Source organism: Zootermopsis nevadensis, unplaced genomic scaffold, assembly GCF_977971745.1.
Source record: "Zootermopsis nevadensis isolate Lab colony 2312 unplaced genomic scaffold, Znev_1.0 Znev_ptg000050l, whole genome shotgun sequence".
Classification (NCBI taxonomy): Eukaryota; Metazoa; Arthropoda; class Insecta; order Blattodea; family Termopsidae; genus Zootermopsis; species Zootermopsis nevadensis.
Window position 1 is genome coordinate 2389102 of NW_028259182.1, and position 20250 is coordinate 2409351.

General features: G+C 36.5%; 1 protein-coding gene across 2 annotated transcripts in view; it reads right to left on the bottom strand.

The window, feature by feature from the left end:
• LOC110831594 (NBAS subunit of NRZ tethering complex) overlaps positions 1–20005 on the bottom strand; it is a 41768-nt gene extending 21763 nt beyond the window's left edge. Inside the window, exons 1-21 of one of the 2 annotated variants that reach the window (XM_087360963.1) lie at positions 19716–20005; positions 19050–19165; positions 18294–18427; positions 16582–16715; positions 16053–16144; positions 15091–15292; positions 13669–13824; positions 12990–13087; positions 11419–11554; positions 10518–10727; positions 9577–9783; positions 9019–9144; positions 8184–8319; positions 7430–7542; positions 6974–7066; positions 5723–6039; positions 4586–4787; positions 3410–3541; positions 2507–2814; positions 1173–1358; positions 726–828 (exon numbers count right to left, since the gene is read on the bottom strand). In XM_087360963.1, coding sequence (XP_087217089.1) covers positions 726–828; positions 1173–1358; positions 2507–2814; positions 3410–3541; positions 4586–4787; positions 5723–6039; positions 6974–7066; positions 7430–7542; positions 8184–8319; positions 9019–9144; positions 9577–9783; positions 10518–10727; positions 11419–11554; positions 12990–13087; positions 13669–13824; positions 15091–15292; positions 16053–16144; positions 16582–16715; positions 18294–18427; positions 19050–19165; positions 19716–19817 — 3303 coding nt within the window. In that variant the 5' untranslated portion in view covers positions 19818–20005. Of the gene's footprint in view, positions 1–725; positions 829–1172; positions 1359–2506; positions 2815–3409; positions 3542–4585; positions 4788–5722; positions 6040–6973; positions 7067–7429; positions 7549–8183; positions 8320–9018; positions 9145–9576; positions 9784–10517; positions 10728–11418; positions 11555–12989; positions 13088–13668; positions 13825–15090; positions 15293–16052; positions 16145–16581; positions 16716–18293; positions 18428–19049; positions 19166–19715 lie in introns of both variants that reach the window. The other variant, XM_087360961.1, reaches the window with a different exon arrangement.
• Positions 20006–20250: the final 245 nt, after the last annotated feature.

Below are 20250 nucleotides of genomic sequence, written 5' to 3' on the forward strand. Positions count from 1 at the left end.
TTAATATGACTTTCAGCGTAAACAGAGATTATTTCCTTAAACAGCATTAACCACTTGATTTTTTAATGGTGAAGTGTTGTTTCCTTTTTGGTATGAAATTAAAGACAACAAAGGTCAACTGAAAACTAATAACATCTACTTTACATTTCATACAATTAACAAGACACAAGTGTGGAAAATATGCTATATATAGCCGCTACACTGGTAAAGATGATTGGTGAAAATGATGGGGAATAACTACCTAACTCCATGGAGAAGAGTTCTTCTTGGGAGGTTAATAACGGCTCAGCTAGTCAAGAAATGTTTTGCTTTCTATATAGCAAAAACACACCAACAGTCCCTAATCCTCCTTTCCTATATAAATTACAGGCTTTCATAAAGTCTATAAATAGCTAATGTAAAAGTCACATTTACTTCTGTCTCTCTCTCCAGCACCTGAAGAGGGCAGAATATTTGACCAGTACGCAATCTATTAGATCAAAATCCGCTGATTACTGCCACTAACCAAACAGACAAAAAGTAATGAGTGACCAGATAGAAGGTGTTATTTTTGTTAAAATCTTGGATTTTTTCTGTATCCTAATTTCTCCGTTCGCTCATTTCATAATAGTGGAACATTCAACAAAAATTGTATTTAAAATTGAAGTTGGCCACTGAAAATTTCTGCTTGAGAAGCAGTACAAAGAATTATTGTTATTTCAAAGGAAAAAATATTTTTAACTAACCTGAAAGCAAACTTCAATATCAACAGTTGTGAAACAGTTCGCCTGCAGATCTAACATATCAGCAAGAAGTTTCTTCCAGTCCATTTCAGTTGGTGGTGGAATCCTGTTAAAAATCAATCCGTAAGTTGGTATTTTAACATATAACAAAATAGAATGTAGCTTAGGGCTGGAGCAAAGCACCTAAACAAAGGTGTAACATATGATTTAAATGAATGCGGGTAACTCCTGGACAAGAAAATCAGGTTTAGAACTGTTATGAAGAGAGTGAGTGAACAATATTTAAATCATTAACTTCTGAAGTTCCATCATTATGAACAGGAAGTTCATGGATTCAAATTTTGTAAGTAGGTGGTTTGTGATGTGAAAAAGTTTGGAAATGTGTTAACACCTACACAACGCATTATGATTCAGTTGACCAAGGAATTCATTTTACAAATAATTTCTTACTTTTTGGCAACAGTTCTGGCAACTCTAACCATTAGCTGCTGAACCATTGCTGCATCTGACTTGCAATCCTGAATAAATGACAAAGGTTTAGATATTGAATTGTGATGCAAGATTTCTGCAACATGAAGATCACATCTGAGATCATCGAGCTTGTCGTGTAAGGCAGCCAGAGTAGAATTCTGCAAACTGAAGGAAATAAATGTTGAAAACACAGTGAATACTTTCAATGATGAACATAAACTACAAGTATATCAAATCTAAAACTTCTTGACGATGGTGAAGAGTCAATTGAATAAAAATTTTCTTGGATGTTATCCATTGTCTAGTAAATATAAAACGTAAAACGGCGTTTCGGAGATGGGACTCTATCTCCGTCTTCAGGTTTCTACACAGTTGGGCCCACTAGATAGAGCTAATCCTTATCTCCGGACGTTTTATATTTACTAGACAATGGATAACACCCAAGAAAATTTTTATTCAATAAACTACAAGTGTTTAATATCAGGAAAATATCTGAATATAAGAAGGATAAGGAAAGTGGGAAACAAAGGATATTGCACAGCATAAATTCTGTAATTTACAAGTTTGGACAATAATTAAATAACAAGACTGGTGTTTTAGAGCAGCAACTGGGAACACTGGTCAGTTTGGATGTGTTAAAGCATTTGACTAAATGATTCATCACATTGTGTCAAACAGTCATTTACATCCAGTTTATTCTGTGATTGCATCAAGTGCTTTGTCAACACTGCATTTTACTGGTCTCTCAAAAACATGAGAGATAAACAGTTATAACAATTTATATTTAACAACAAATATTTTAAGGCAGTCCAATAAATGGACATGAGATTGGTGAAACATGCAGCACACATGAATGATATGATAAATACATACCAAATTTTAGTATGAAAATTTTAAACAAAGAGATCACATTGGAAGTTAGACATAGATGGGAGTCTGTATTAAAACAGATATTAAAGAAATATGGTATAAGGCACAGCCTAAATTAAACTAATTCATATTTATGACTTGAAGCTTTCACAATGACTAAACTCAATAAAATCTTCTAGGGCAATCAACCGTGTCAGTTGACACAGCTGACCGCCCAAGATTTTATTTACGTGGAGAGACTGAGAGAAACTGTGAAAATCATCAGTCAGGACAGAATCGAACAGGGCACCTCCCAAATACACATCACAATATTTACCACTCAAGACAACTTGCTCATTCCCATATCATACATGTTAAATATATGGATGAAGCTAAGATGGGGAAAACAACATGTTTATACTTAAAACACAATACATAGTAGACAAAGAAATCAAAAAGCTCACCTAAATCCTCTCTCTGGTACGCATTCCAGAATGTGAAATGCTTTGCTAAGTTGATCAGCTTCAGGGTACGCATAGAGGCAGTGTAAAGCAAGTGATATTTTTTCTTCCATTGATGGCACCAATGAAAATGAATGCTCATTATGCAGGTGTTCAAACAGTTTATGGGGTAATGACAAGTCCTGGGAGCTAAGAAATATCAGGTAGTCAAGAAGTAACTGCCTTCTACTTCCTGCAGCTTCCTTCTCACAGCGCAGTAAAAACGGCAGTAACAAATGTTTTAGGTCATCAATGAATGTTGTTTCCACTGTCTGAAAATAAGAACAGATAACAATTAAAATCTCTAAGCAGACGTCACAGCAAGACTCTAAATTAACGAAACAGGCGATCAAAAGGGATGTGTGTAATTCTGGTGTTGCACGTCTGTGTTCCAATACAAACACTCACATTCGGTGTATCACGTAAGCTTCTCAAACTGTGACCACAGATTTGGTTCAAATAGAATATGCAACACGCAACATAAACATGAATATCTGACGGACAGACGCAAAATATTCATACCAGGAACACCTGGAAATATAAATGTTTATTTCATTCATTCATGGATGACTGATGATGATAAAGTAAAATATGAAGTTCCCCATGTGCCCAAACACATCATCATTTATGGATATACGTAGAGGCACACACTCTGGTATTCTAGATCTAGCATCAGACAGAGGCGAGTGGTCAGTTTTACGTGCCAGTCATTTAGCCCTGGTCTTCACTGAACAGAAGACTCAGAAGCCTCACAGATTGTTAAGAAAATTGAAACTGAAGGAATTATATAAATACAAATTAAAATATTTTTTAATACAAGGGTCTTTGGAAGCTGAGAGAATTAGTAACAAATACCACGTTTCATACCTTAGACATTAGAAGTTTGCATGTATCAAGGTCTGACAGTTTCTGCAAGTCAGACAGTCTGAAATCCTCCAGATGAACTTCATACACCAATGTATCAAGAGTCAGGAGTTCATGGTACAGATGATCCAAGCCCTATAACCACAAAAGTCATATTACATAACAAATCCCAAGTATTCGCCCATCATCCCTAACAATCCTACGTGAACAGGGAATTAAACCCAAGCGTCAGTCCATCATAAATTTAAAGACTGAAACTCAGTACACAGAAGTGGTCATCAGTTAGTGACCAGAAAAATCTGATCTGGCAATGCGGCATGGACTTGAATCCCAGAGCAATTATTTGGGCAGCTGCATACATTGACATCTCTGAAACATACTACATGTACTAGGAATTCCTTGAACAAGATATCCAGTTTGCCTGGCCTTCGTAAGCACATGCTGGCAGCAGCTAACAATACCTTATGCGGCACACAGGCTAGCAGAGAACCAGTGGTGTTTGACAGCAAGTTTCTATGCAATCTCTGATCTTTTACTGTTATCATGACACGCGCAATTTGTGCACCAAGATCAGTTCTGTTTGTGTTTCTGTTTCCGTAATATAATTCAGAATTTTGATCTGTGTTTATGTTCACAGTAATAAACAGAGATGGTAAAAGATACACTTGAATGGCAACTTTTTATGTAGGATAGTTCCATGAAAAAGGAATCCTATAAACTGTGAGAAAGAAGGTTTGACCATATGTATCCTGGTGCATGGGTTCCATCTTCATTAACATTTTTCAAATTGGTAAAAATATTGTGCTCAATTGGATCTTTCTTCAACAAAAATACATTAGAGTTTCTCTCTTTTTTTGTAATGTGTCAGGTAATTACGAATAACCATGTATAAGAAACAGTTACATGGTGTAAACTGCATTCACATCAAGTGTCTACTGGTAGCCAATAGTAGACCAGTATTTGCTTGGTATCTGCTCAATTTGTATTTATATTTACTTGACAAATTTCATGGGAAACATATAGTGGAAATTATGCAAAGATATAGGTTCAGTAAATTGTATAATTATTAAGTTTTAGACTGCATTAGTCTAAATGTAATGCAGACATTTAAAGCCAAAATCGTACACATGAGATATGTTTACTTATTCGTTCGCTGTAAATAGACAACCCTGGACTCACCATGATATGTCTCTCTCGAGCAAGCTTAATGAGTGTGAGAGCATGGTCAATAATGCAACTTCGACTTTCAATCTGATGCACTCTGGTTATGTACCATACGGTAAGAATCTCAGCTGTAATCTCTTTCTCACTGCAAGCAAAATACTTCAAATCTTGATCCTCTTCATATATCATGCTGGCATCACAATCATCAGGTTCATTCCTGAAATCATTAAATCCCTAAGCGTCACCATTCATAAGGCTACTTCAGTAAATAATTGGCATTTTGTTTGATTTTATTCTATTCTATTCTATTTTTGAAACTCTGTATCTGCTCTGTTTCTTTCTTAAGCCTATAACAGCAACATTAAATTATTTTTTATATACACACACATATATACATACATACAGGGAATACAACCATCAACATAACCTTCTTTATATTACTACTATAATCACACTTGCAATTATAATTGCACTGGATCCATAGTGGACGTTAATAAGACAACATACATTGTAACTGAGTAACAAGACCATTTACCACCAACTTAGTCATGAGAATGGCTGTCTGCAGGGTTGCAAGGCTGTGACATACTCATCGCCCTCATCATGAAGGCAGCAAGAAGCTCTGTAAATGTGGTAAATTTCTACCACACTACATGGCACTAAAGCCAAGCAGACAGCCATCTTCATAATCACCACCATGAGAACTTCAAATTCTACCAATGTAGTCATATTTTTCAAGGTTCCCGACAGGCCTTCCAAGCTATCACTTTTTTAACCAAGAATGCTGAACTAGCGAAACTAGGACACAGTGGCATGAACATGTGTTATGTATAGATTCCTACCGCAGCATCAAAAATTAAAATGGCAAATAAATGGCCACTGGGAGATCTTGGTGACCAGAAGAAGTGAGGGAAGATATATAAATGACAGCAGTAATGAGAGACCATAGATAATAACATAAATGCTTATGGGATGACAGAGAAAAAAGGATTGCCTACAAGTCAACCAATGCCAGCGGAAATGTAAACAGATGATGTGAAAATTTAAAAATGACATGTTCTAAATGCCTTTATTGTACATATAAACAGCACCTGATCCACAAACCAATCTGCATGTCTCTTTCAACTTAATTATTCAATATGTAGAACTTACTGGAAGTTTGTTCCCTCGCACCAATCTTGTTCTCGCAACTGAATCTGATTCCAATAAAACACATTCCCATTGGCAGTACATTCAGGCAGCAAAGACTTGTACTCATATGGATTCATTGTCTCAGGAAAGTTGGACAGCACGGGAAGCCAGTGTGAGAGAAGAGCATCTCCGTGGTATGTAAACATGATTTCTACACCTTTCCAGTTTCCTTCACGAGCAAATTTCACAGCAGATGTAACCACTGATATAGTTCGGAACTTATCATAGAAAGTGTAGTTGTACAATTCTTCAGCCATGTCAGATCCTCCCATAATAAGCTGCAACCAAAACAAATGACTTTTATGAATACAATCAAGCAACTACACCCCGGCACGGTGGTGTGCATGGAAGGGTCCGGGCGCGAGCCCGCCTGTAGCCGCCGCTGGTGCAGATCTCGGTGGTAATAGCTAATGCCCACTGCCTGAGATATATCAACTATACACATTGTTTCAGGAGTTGGCACAACTCCCACCTACAGGTTGCTTGTGTCTTAGCTTATCTAACACAATTGAAAATATTATAAAGAACTGGACATGGGGATGACTGAAAGTGATAAACCGAACAGAATGCGGAAGGAAGAAGCCAACCATTCCAAGCATTTACATGAAGGAACTGAGGACAATCACGTAAACCAGTCCCTGACAGTCCTTCAGACCTCTAGTGATAGTGCCAGGAGCTGGAGTTTTACTTTCCTTCATAGGATAAGTTCCACAGGGCCAGGAAATTTTACCTGAATATTACAGATAAAATTTAGAATTAGGAAACTTCAAAAAACATTAACATCATGTTATATAATATATGTTTTTGTTGTTGTTTTTGACACATGTAACAAAAACTTATAATGTCAAGGGGAAATGCAAGTAAATAACAAACTTCAAAGATAAAATTTCTTCTTAAGAAATAAACAACGAATAAAATCCAAAACCAGGATACTGGACAAAATATGAAAGTGAACTAAAAAATAAGTCAGTCAAATTAAAGATACGTGGCATGGGCATGTTTCACATGGACAAGAGAAGGATTAAGTAGGATTTGAGGTTATCACGGTAGTGAGTATAAAGATGGCTACCTTCTGGGTTGTAGTGCCATGTACTCTGTAGAAGTTGGTGGACATAGAAAAGGAGCACTTACAGACAAGAATAAATAAGGTTTTATCACATTTAAACCCATTCTGCTGGAATAAATAGTGATGATGATACTTGAGTAACTTACCTCGTATGTATATAATCTGTCAGAATACTTAAGCAGCTGCTGCCTGCATCTCAAAAGCTCCTGTTGTTCAGCAGTCAATTTATCTGTTGTTACCTGCACAAAAAAGCATACGCCGTAACATTAACTACGACTTGGGACCTGGTCATCTAACGGTAAGAGGGACTTTCATTCAGAGGATTTTGGGTTTGATTAGACCCTCATTATGTTCTGGTGCCCAAATTAAGTTGCAAAGGCCCATCTGACAACTACAAATCTCTCTGTATCATTGGGAGCCTATGGGTGCTCCCACCTCAGAAATAGAGTCTATGCCCCTGATTAGGTTGGCAAAGGCCAGAAAGATCATAGAACATATTCAGAGGTGTTACATACCTACAAACAAACAAACATTAACTATAAGACTGTGGGCAGTGATTCTGTGACAATAATTCCAAAATGCTACAATACATGATACATTACCTGTGACAGAATAAAACTGTTTCTCTCCTGCAGTGTCTCTTCTTCTGTATCAGAGCTCAGGGCATCAGAATTACCAACCACATCTTGAAACTGCTGAACAAAATTTCTCCTATCTGTATCTGCAGGCAAATAATTATGCCTCAATAATATGGTACATTCTAGTTTATTTAGAGTAATATATGACAGATTATGAATAAACCAGAAATAAAGATAATTCTTCATCATAATCATCAAGGATTAGGCAGTTTAGAAAGTTCCAGCATGAATCTAAACTGTATATTCTAACTTTGAGCAATATTTTTACACCCTTGAACAGAACATTTTCAGATGAAATTCTTTATACAATCATCACTAGATACTCTCTGTAAACAAACAACATTTCAGGTGATATTTCAAACTAACTTAACCACATTAAAACAAAACAAAACCCAACATAACCTAACCTCAACTGAACCTAACCTCAACTGAACCTAACCTCAACTGAACCTAACCTCAACTGAACCTAGCTAAACTAACCAGACCATTCCCATTTCATTCTCTCCATAGAAATTCCAGATATTATCTGTGGAAATACATGAATGGCTTCTCAGGACAAACTTCACTTTGTACTCATGAAACATAAATACACATGGCAACATTTTATTACCATAAAAGAGGTTTGACAGTAATGCAGCTTTCTCCAGCTTAAAATTACTTTTCTCCTATAATTCTCAAATAAGAAAGTGCATCCTTTCGATGCTTTCATGTTCCTCACCTTCAGCAACAGAGATGAATGTTTCAACGTCAGTTCCTTGAAGACCAAACTGGAGTAACCCACGGGCTGCAGCGAATGTTTCAGGCACTCTCTCTACACACTCCTTCAGCACCCAGGAGCGTTTAGTCACCTTACTCTGTGACACAGAAATGTAGGTCCATCTAACAGTAATGAAAAGCCTTGGTTATACAGAGCAGTCTGCCTCGAACAATGAAAGGGGAAAAATAATTTGTTCCCATAAATATACTCTGTGGACAATATTCAGAGTTACTGACTGTTAAAACATATGGTACACTGGGTATTAAAGGGATAACAAATGATCCCAGTAATGAAGATGAATTGTGTTGTCTTTCAGGTAAGAACAAAATTTTTACATATTATGTGGACAAATTTTGGGCTTCAAGGGATGATGTCAGTATGCTGCAATGACTATCAATATTACCAACTATATAACTACTGAAAAATGTCAAATCAGAAATTAAAGTATGTCTCAATGACTGACACTTGGAATGTTGTGTGCAAACTGCAACAACGGTGAAGGATTGCCCAAGCAAAACCAGTGTCAAATATCTTACTAATGTCCGATTCAGTTAAAGAAAAATTATTAAGTAATACATGAACCTGGTTTCAATATTAGGCCTAATTTAGTAGATATTTTAATAAACTCTCATGGACACTCAATTAGTTACCCTCATTTATGCAAACCTGCAGCCTGCAACTCAACAGAAATGGGTGAATGCAGCCAAAGATCTGAAAGAATACAAAACCCCCTGAACTAACAGCAGGAAAATCATTACACAGACTGAAAATTTGCTGATCAAGTTATTTAACTTACCAAATAATCATGGATTGTTGCAATTGAAACTTTGTTATTTCTCCACTGTTGCTGATACACAAGATCACAGTCCAGATTGTATGCTTTTGCTAAAGCCAGGGCTTCTCCATACTCCTCATTATCGATCTGAAATTATGTTCAGCGATACAGATTACACCACTCTTGACTTTTCCTCAATATCTAATTATTTATATTATCTATAACCTAATTTATTTACTTACTAACTTACTTTACAACAGGCACATCAAACCCAATGTCTACTGAAGGTCTGCTAGAAAAAGAGGTGACTGTTCCAGAAGGCATCACATGAGTGGAGAAAAATGTGAGCAAAGTGTAATACTAGGTTACAAGCTACGTCAGTTTCAAGAGTATGCACCACAGTGTATACTGCTGCAAAACAGATGTCCGACTTACTTAGGCAGGCAAGAATCAGACTGGTTGTAAATCTGTGACAGTGAATCAGTTACTAGTAATCTGTATGCTGAAACACCAAGACGAAAACTGCATGGAAAATTCTGTCAACGTGGCCTGCAGATAATTTTGATAAAAGTTTTATACCTTCCTGGCATACAGCTCTTCAGGAGTCGTGCTCTTCAGACCCAAAAGTCTGTAGGTCCGATGGCACACTTTGGGCCTTTTCCTCTTAGGCTGGAAGCGTTCCATATCTGTCACCATGTACACTGCTGACTGGATGAATGCTGAGCTCCTATTCAGTATTGAAGAATCTTCATTGTCTTCAACATCATCATTATCATCGCTGCTCTCCTGGGAAACAATTCTAACTATTACTTTAACCAGTTACTTTGCAGGGTTGTGAAAAGAGGTTTCTCATTTTGAGGGGGAAAAATTACAAATGTCTATACACTAAGTAAAAAAAAATATAGATGGATGAAGTAAGTGAGAAATTTAGGATATCAAACAACAAGGAACTTCCCAATTCACTTCAACTTGTGTTGTTAGGGTAGTGAAAGAGAGGTAGAGGTCACAATGGGATGAACACGTAGCTCAACTAATTTAAGTTATGAAGATGCAATGTCAGAGCTGTGTCCCAATGCTATTATAGGTGATGAACCTTGGGGTTCTACTAATATTGTTGCATAGTTAATGTTGCTTCACTGACTGGAAAGTGGAAGAAAGAAACAAATCAAAACAAGATGTCTACCCATTATAAATCCATGATAAGGGGCTAGTATGTCCAGGGATTACACAATATATCAATCTCTGATTTTATGAAAATCACTAGTATAACAAGAGCTGTTCATTTCCCAGAAGTTGCTTCCACTCAGGACCATAATCTCTACAACGCTTCAAAGCATGAAGCTCACTAAAATATTAATAATAATATAAATTCATTTTCTACTTCTAAGAAAACACAACACATCTCCATTACAAAGATCAACTGGTTAATATTTAGGCAAATACAAACAACTGCTGTTTATTCAGTTTAGTGTCTCTCACAAGTTACCCCTTCACAGTACAAGGAACAGTAAGTCGCTTACCACTTCAGACTGTGTGATGTTGTCATCCCATGGATACTTCTTTGAGGTAAATGTAATCTCACATTCCAATCCAAGGAACCCATGATCACTGCACAGGGACGATACTTGTGGGGGTCCTGCTAGGAATTCCGGTGACTCACCCAGAAGGTTACGCAGGTTTGCCACAGAGCACACACTAATAGCCCCTGAGTAGCGAGCTATAATTACAGCCTAAAACACATACATCCTTCTAATACAACCACAAACTTCAAAATGAAACAAAAGTTGAAAGATATATGTAGGTAGGATCTCCATTTTTTCAGACACAAATACATTTTGGATTGACTGGTCCTTAACTTATTTAACAATTATTTTTTGTGAACCGCAAAATGATAGGGACACGACCCATTCAACACACAAGGTCACCACAAAAATAAATGAATTATACAAAAAGACATAAGTGCAGTGAACATATCAACATATGAGTTGATGCATTCTGAATTTTATCTGCATATGATATCTATTCTTATTTAATTTTAACCAATTTTACAATCCAAATCTCATTTTAAATTGTCAATGAATGACTGGCATAAGTATGTGGTATTCCAGCTGGGTAGTATTACAGTGGCATGGTCTGCAAAGAAGACTTGACCTGAAAGTTGGGTATATACACCAGAAACTTGTAGTCATTGTCATTGGAAGTGTAAGTGAGACGGTGTAACTGAATGTGCAAACCTCATCATATAAAGACAGACAAATAATATGCAATAACTGTTTCTTATATTTCACAACATAACAATACATTATCATCTTAGACTTAACTTTAAGATAATGAAGTACAGTACAAGACCAAAAACAATATACGAACCATGAACAATATTCATACAACTATGTGGAGGTGTTTCAGCAAATGAAACCATACCTGGTCGGTCCACCAATTAATATCGACTGGTCGAAAGATACTGTTATCACTGTCATGGCTGAAACTTCGCTTGGAATGCTGGGGATTTTGTACATTATAACCTGGCTGATCCAGCAAGGTCCAGTATTTGTACAACCTGGTAAGAAAATACAATGTCTATACACATATCCACCAAATGGATATAAATTGTACACACACAACTGCACAAAAATGCCACTTGAAAATACAAGATTCTTGAAATATGACTCTAGATGTATAATTTTTTCAGTCTAATAATGTGACACAGTTTCATGGAATTGATCCATATACCTCTATGCAAATGGTTCCGTTTCACTGTTCTGGTCACACATACTGACTTGTGGATCCTCGTATTATATTACATGGTATGTGCTCTAGTTTTCTATATTCTGTTCCTGGTGTACAACAGCTTAACTATTTCAAGATTAAATCATCGTGTCTAGAATTTACTAATTGTCTGAAATATTGTTATTTGGACTTCTTCCTTTTTTATACAAATAAATGAACAGAACTTTTGTACTACAACATGTAATTAGCAACAAATATTTACTGTACAGGAACAAAAGGGGATTTAAATTGCACGTTACAGCACTGCCAAGATAACTCTGACTATAGCGCTGTTCAGTTTAGCAACACACATACAGCTGGACCATATGTAAGCTGTGTCATAAAGCTGATAAAAGTTAACATATTGTAATATGATTTAATTTTAGTACCATAACCACACATTTGTGTCCTTCTGTATTTATTCATATAATGTACGCTTCCACACAATTTATGCAACTTCAAACTTCTATAAAACAAATTTTAAAAAATATGTTAATACCATATTTTTATGAAATCTAAAACTTCTTGACGATAGGGATTAGCTCTATCTAGTGGGCCCAACTGTGTAGGAACCTGAAGACGGAGATAGAGTCCCATCTCCGAAACGTCGTTTTTACGTTTTATATTTACTAGACGATGGATAATATCCAGGAAAATTTTTATTCAACTGACCATATTTTTAACTCCAACTTCTGACACATATTTTTTCAAACAGTCATAGATACAAATAATTTATCATGCAACTTGCACCTGCTGGAACTACCTCTCCCATCTGGGTTATTGTACTAGTATTATACATGTGAGTATATATGAGTCGATCATATATATATATATATATATATATATATATATATATATATATATATATATATATATATATATATATATATATATATATATATATACCAACTAAAATTTTAGAACATTTTCATTTCAACAAATACATTTTTGAGCTCCACTGAAATTTGTCGAAAGAGCATCTTATTGTACCAGTACCTCATGAGCAGTCCCAAATAATGAATTCTTCATTTTAGACAACAGCTGCTATTTTTTAAAAAAGAGAATAATGTGTAAAGACCTCATTTCATTTATTTACTGAACAAATTTCATACAAGCAACCACATAGCACAAGATTTAAAAACAGCTGATATTCCACTAATCGCTTTGCCCAGTGATATATAAACCCCTCAAGGAAATGTTGAACATAATAACGCCATATATCTTACCGGATAGCTGGCAGGTACCATATTGAAATACTGCCACAGGAGTGAAGACAAGCAAGGAATCTGCCTGCTGGAGAAACTTGCATCTTGAATACCACATTCTAGAAATTAAAATATGTCACAAATAATTAATCAAACCAACATACATTTCAGACAAAGTTATTTTTAATACATTTCTGTGCAGTAACGTGACAGGGTCCATTTTAGTTCCAATTCAATTTTTTTAACAGCTTGTACATTCAGCTGTATGTAACAGTGTTACTAATCCTTATCTGGCAACCTTGTACTCATTGCCTCCACAGGGAGGTCCACTGCTCCTCAAATTCTGAAAATATTTTGCAGTTTGTTTGCAAAACGCAAAACATTCTCATACGCACTGCGGTGATTGAGTCTGTCCATTCACATGTTTCATACTTCAAAAAACTGAACAAATTTTGTTAAGACTTGATGTATATCCAAACTAAAAGGTGTCATGTAAATACAATTTTGGTCCATGCTAGTTCAATACAACCCACATTTCACAGGAAGCACAATACAAATTACATAAAATTTATTTCAAAAGTAACTCATCATATAACGTACAAGAATATTAATTTTATACAGCTCACTAACATGGTTCCAAAAACAGCACCAAAAACCAAGCAGATAATTCTTGTGGCATTGTAATATTTTCTAATGTTACCTGTTCAGGATTTGATGTTAGTAAGGGAACCCAGTTCCGCCAACTCTGTTTGGCCTGCCATATTGCTTGCTCTTCATCTGTTGACAATGCCAGATGGTAGTATGGGTAATCATTAAGAAGCCGCCATGATGATAAACCAAAACTACTGCCATGACCCTGAATGGAAAAGTACAAAGTCACTGAAAAGTAGTGATAAAAGTGCTCCACTAAAAGTACAATGACTTAGTGACTGACTCTCTGGTAAAGCCAAAAACTCCAATATTTATATTATCAATACCACAACTGGACATGATTCTGAGCCACTTCCTCTCAGTTTATATCCCAATAAACTACTTCCCCATGATCCACTTCAATCTTCCAACCTTCTTTTTAGTGGTCTATACAGATTTTTCCATGAAGCCTTCCTACCAAAAGTCAGTAAACATTTCATTTCCCTCACATAAGCCAAGCGTCCAACTGTTCGAGACAATTATTGTTTTTATTTGAATATAAGCCATACTTCTTATTCCAAATATGCATCTCCTAAGCACGTGTGACTTTTAATGGAAAGACAATGGGCCTGAATCGTGAAAGCTAGTGTCTTTCTTTCAGTGTGTCTCTCTCTCTTCATCAGAAGACATCAACACAGATGTCATACAACCACTGCTCACAAGATCTGCAAAGGTGAACTATGTCATTACCCAAGAGAGTGAGTGAGGGGGTTTGTAATGCATTATATACCCCCTCACTCACTGTGCAGTCATAGTCAAATGGTTTGTTAAGCTAATATTATTATCACAAGTGGAAGATGGTGTACATTCTGTCTATTTCTTTCAGTCTTTTTCCATTTCTAATGGCATTTTTCCGCAAAACATCATGTTACTACCACTTTAGACAAAACTATATTTTCAAATATCCACAGGTCAAAAAGTCATTACAACCAATGCCTTCTGAAATTAAAACTTTTTTTTAATCTAACTGGTAAATCAGAGAAATTTAAAAAACTATGAAGGGGCTTATAAATGAGATGCATATTCTCTTCTTAAAATTAAGATGCAGTTCAAATTTGCAAAAATGCTAACTTCTGTTGACAGAAACCAAAGAATCATAACTGTTGACATCAAAGGTAGCCAATGGACATCTCATCTCATTCAACCCAATCCAAAAACTTCAAACAACTTCAATATTCTCTGTGACTGAAAAAGCTTTCAGCAGAAGGTTTCTTCCACGAACATTAGAAAGAAACCAGGGAATCTGATTTCACTAACAGCAGACACTTGCAAACAAACATAGCCATATCTACACATATAAAGTAAAACAGGAAATTCCTCATTAAGTAATTTTCTCCATTTTCCTGTTACATCCTCACCACATGTTCCACATTCAGAGTGAGAGAACACAATTCACAATCCACTTCTGTACAAGATTCAATAGCGTGAGTACCTTTAAGGAATCAGCATTCTTCACTGACGTTGGGCCAGCTACAAACAGCATGTTATGTGACGGGTGGTAACTAACGGAGAGAACCCCTTGCCGGTAATGTTGTGCAAATGAGAAGACATGACTCTGCTGATACCCATCAGTTGGAGACACCAAATAGCAATATAGGTTTCCCTGATAGTCTACCAGAATAATTTCAGCAGCCCTAAAACCACAGCAGAGGGAACACAAATGCATTGTAACTGGTTCAATCAGTAATATGTAAAATCTTCAGAAGTTTGACAGAGTGAAAGATAAACAAAAAATTAGAGAAGTTATATGTGTTACAATTTTTTGTTCATGAGTAAGAGAAACTCAATGTTAACCCTTTCCTCAAAAATCTTCCCATGTGCGCACAGATATTGCCTGTTGTACTGCTCAACAAGGAAAATGCCACATTCCCACAACAGCAATATAATCATTACCAGTGGCAATTTATAACTCTCATACATCCATTTATTCAATTTTATTAGCCAACTCCAGCTTACACTGTCATATTCTAATAATATATCTGCCTGCCTCGCACCGTCTGAGGCATCATGCTTCGGACCAGTGATATGGAATGCGTGCTGGTTCAAGTCTTGGGGGAAAGAAATTTCCCATGAGATTTTCGACCAGTGTATGGGACCAGTGCCAACCCAGCATCGTGAGGAAATTGGGGAGCTATAATGGGTAACGTAATCCGGTCATGAAAACTAGCAATGGCTGGGGGTTCGTCGTGCTGACCACACGTCATCCTGTATCTGGTCGGATGATCGTTCACCTCTGCTTAGGCATGTGAACGTGAGGCCAGCAGTCAAGTTAGACGGCTTTAGCTCTCTGGAGCTGTTACGCCACGGATTTAATTTAATTTTAACATTAGCTTCTGGTCTATGCTGATTATGTAAATCTACCGTAAATAAAAGCATGGAAAAGAAACAACATACCATTTAGGACTTTTCCTTCTGGACTGAAGAAAGCTGACAAAGACCAGGGCATTCATTTTATCCACTGGGTGACTATCTTCTTTAAATTTTGGCTGAAAAATCGAAGAAAAATGCACATTTATGTAAGTGGTAATTCATTTACGAGTAACCCAGGTACTGACATTTTGATCATCTTACTTAGGAAAAAAACATCTTTCTCTCTGCTATGTTATTCAGACTGGATCTGTATCCAACCAACTTCCTAACTAACAAATACTTGAAACTCTTCGTTTAAAGTTGATCAATACGCTTAATCTAGATCAAATTTTAGGAATATGTGGACCTTTATCACCACTTCCCCTTTATAGTGCGATACTTTCACACAGGGACAGCTTCATTAATCATGAATAACAAGTACTTAAGAGTATACAGTCAATGCTTTTAATATATTATTTTCAGACTATCCATTGTATTTAATCACCTATAACAGTTGTTCTTTACATACCATATTCTAGTGTTGTAACAAGTTGAGGTGCATGAACATACTTACGGGATAAATAGTGAAAATATTGCTGCCAAGAAGGTCATAGAAAGACACGACACCATTACTATGTGCAACAGCAAGCATGCTGCAATCAGGACTCCATGCCAGCTTCCGTAATTGCGGATTTGCATCCTTTGCAACTATTCAATCAGAGAAAATACAGTTATGATAATTATTATATAATGTCTGCTTGAGAAATGTGAACTAAGAGGAGTTACGTAAATAGAATGAATAGATATGAAACAGACAAAATAAAATAAAATGTTGTGCTGGAACGGATACATAGATGGAATGGAAACATACAGCCAAAAATAATCCATTGGACACCAATTATAAAAGTATAAAGGGGGAACTAACACTGCAGTGGTCAATAAGACAGAAGGAATTTCAACAGGGCAAATTTGGCTTAATGACGTTGCAAAAGGGGAATCCTATGAAAGTGGAAACAACTGCAACAGGAGTAAGAAAGAAGAGAAGAAAATGTGTGGGATCTGAGAACAGATGATCAAACATTCACATCGCTGTAAATATTAGTAGTGCAATGATACGAGGCGCGTCCTCAAAGTAAGTTTCCCACTCGTCCCACAGCTAGCAAACCTTATATTGCGCGAAGCGACTGTGCGTACGTGATAGAGCAATGACGTAGCATGGCGCATGCACTAACGGCACTTCCCGCGTTCTCACAGTATCATCGTTGCAGCTGTTGAAGATGGAGGTTCTTATTCCAGCTCCCGCCGACTGTGAAGTGCGGTCAGTGATAACGCTAGGCCGCACACGGCTCGACGGACAGCAAGTCTCCTGCAGGAGTTCAGCTGGGAGGTGTTTAATCATCCACCCTACAGCCCGGACCTCGCTCCCAGTGATTTCCATCTTTTCCTACACCTCAAGAAATTCCTGTCCGGTCAGCGTCAGCGTTTTGAGAATGACAGAGAGGCGGAGATGGTTGTCACACAGTGGTTCCAATCCCAGGCGTCAGACTTCTACGACACAGGTATTCAAAAGTTGGTCCCACGGTATGACAAATGTCTCAATTCCGGTGGCGAATATGTTGAAAAATAGCTGGACACTTGCTGTATCTGTTGCAATAAATATTTCCATGAAATTGTGTTTTGTTTCTGTAAACGGCCCCAGGGAAACTTACTTTGAGGACGCGCCTCGTAAATAAAAGCAGCAATTAATGCAAATAAATTTTGATCAAGAAACACTATGCTCCTGCTAGCCAAGTACCACCAAGTTTGTCCTAGCTTTTTATGAGATGAAGTTTCATTACAAGCTAAAGCATAAAACCTGCTGGCTAGGTCAATTCCTGGCACATACATCAAGCCACTATATGATTCAGGCATAATGAAGTTAACAGCTTGTTTCTCAATCTCAATAAGAAAAAATCCATCACCAGAAATAAACACAAAATGCAAATATGCATACTCCATATTAGTAAATCTGGGCATGTTAGTTGTTGCCATTCTTGTAACTAGTACTACCATCTGAGTCTGATAACTATCTATTCTTGAGCCATCTGTGCTTCTACAAACAATTAGAATGGAACCCCTGTCAAATAATCACAAGAATACAACGTGACATAAATGCATTGTCAATTGGAAATGGTAGCAAATCTGGGGGGAAAAAAGTTATATACATTTTCTGCTACAAATGATCTCAACAACCTCCTTAAATATTGTACTAGAGCTCTGAATCACCCTGCATATGAGTTCACTTACTGGAAGCCATTCCAATAACAGATGAGTACTCATCTCTGGATGTTCGAATTTCAAGTAATGTGTCCTGCAATATGGCCACCACCTTGCCTTCTTCACCTACTGCAAAATGCCATGGAAGTTGTCGCAGAAGAAGTCTGAGTACATAAAGAAACAATTATTACAATTAATTACTATCCTTTAAAAATTAAGAGAATGAGTCTAAAAAGTAGGCTGATGATTCATGTGGTGATGATGAAATCTCTTATGGTGCCATTTACCATTGTAGTAGGTTTACCGTTATTAATACATATTGAGCTTTTATGAAGGAGTGGTTGTCTTTAGTACAGACCCCACAGCTCTGGTTGTAACTTTGATCTTTTCTAAGAAAAATACACATACCTTAATTCTGTAGATTTTACTAGAACCTGGATCCTAATAAATTAACTCTGTCACCCTTAAGATTGAGGCAACATAGCAAAATACCCATAAGACTAAGAAAAGATGATGAAGATGAAAAATAATGAGATGAAACGGAAAGGACATGACATGCATGGGAGGAAAAAAAGCATAAGAACTCTGGTCTAAAAATCTGAAGTAAAGAAAACTAGGCAAAGAAGGGAGAATATTATTAATGGATCTCAGAGAAATGGAGTGAGGAAATACAGTCTGAACACAATTGGATCAGAATAATATCTAATCTTCATTATTGTATACATAGGTACTGTAGTATGATTTCTTGATGTGCTGAGTAATTATCAATTTCTATGTATCCCTCACCTCTGTATTTCATCAAGTGCTGAAACTTTGTTGCTGAAAAACTTCCAAATGTGTTTTACAGGACTCTGATGTGTACTTCCAGCAGAAAACTGAGTGTCAACAGGTCTAGAGTATTTCTGTAAAGAAGAAGCAGACAATAAATCAAAATCCAAAGAATTAAAAAATACCTTATACAAAACAAATAAACTTGTACATGTCTGTCTCTGTATGTTTCATAAATATCACAGTGTAACAGCCAGCATTATTATTTTATATTCAGATTCCAAGTACAATTTTCAGGCAGGAGATTCTTTGTGGTGTTCCTCAATCCCTCCAAGTAAATTCTGGAATAGTACCTTAAAATATACCATGTCCATTTGCTTCTGACTCATCATTCAAAATCATTCTACTCTGTGCAACCTACGCAGTTGATTAACCATTTGTAAATGGACAAGAAAAATGTGTTTAAATGTTGCACAGCAGAGTGCAAACATTCTCCAGAATTCTAACACACTATTTTGTAACATATCCCTGTCAAGTCTCCCTAAAGACAGAAATTCTAATTGGTTATTCACAAGCAACTTGCCAATCACCAAAATGTGGCCTCTTGTTTCCGCAGTAATCTATCCTCTTTTATACAATCCTAACCTTAACATCAAAGTTACACAAAATTTTAAAATAGGTTACCAGTAACTCAGAGTCTTGCTTCCATTCAGAATACACTAGAAGTTCATACAGTATACAGTCGTCAGTTGGTTGGGTGTCACCACCGTAATTATTTTCTGGCATAATTCAAAATACAAAACCGTTTAAATACTGACAACGCGACTATAAAATTATAAACACCTATCAGTCAACATAATGTGTCCTCAAACAATAATCTTCACGGTATACAGTAACCACAGAAAAACTGGCCACATTACTGACACATATCAATACCAGCATGGGCAACATTAAAACTGAAAGGTAGTGGCACAACCTTCTATGACATTGCTCACTGCCACAGAACAATATTCCATAGATTAATACCATCATACTGTTCAGTGGAATAGGAAGCTATTTTGCAGAATTGCACTTTAATCATTGTACTTACAAAAACTGTAGCAATGCAGTAAAGCATCATCTCTTGGCTACTTATTTTAGTAAAGGGAGCTCGGTTACCATAACCAACATTAACAACGTTGTTCTGCCATCTATCCATTAGTAATGACCACACAATGAC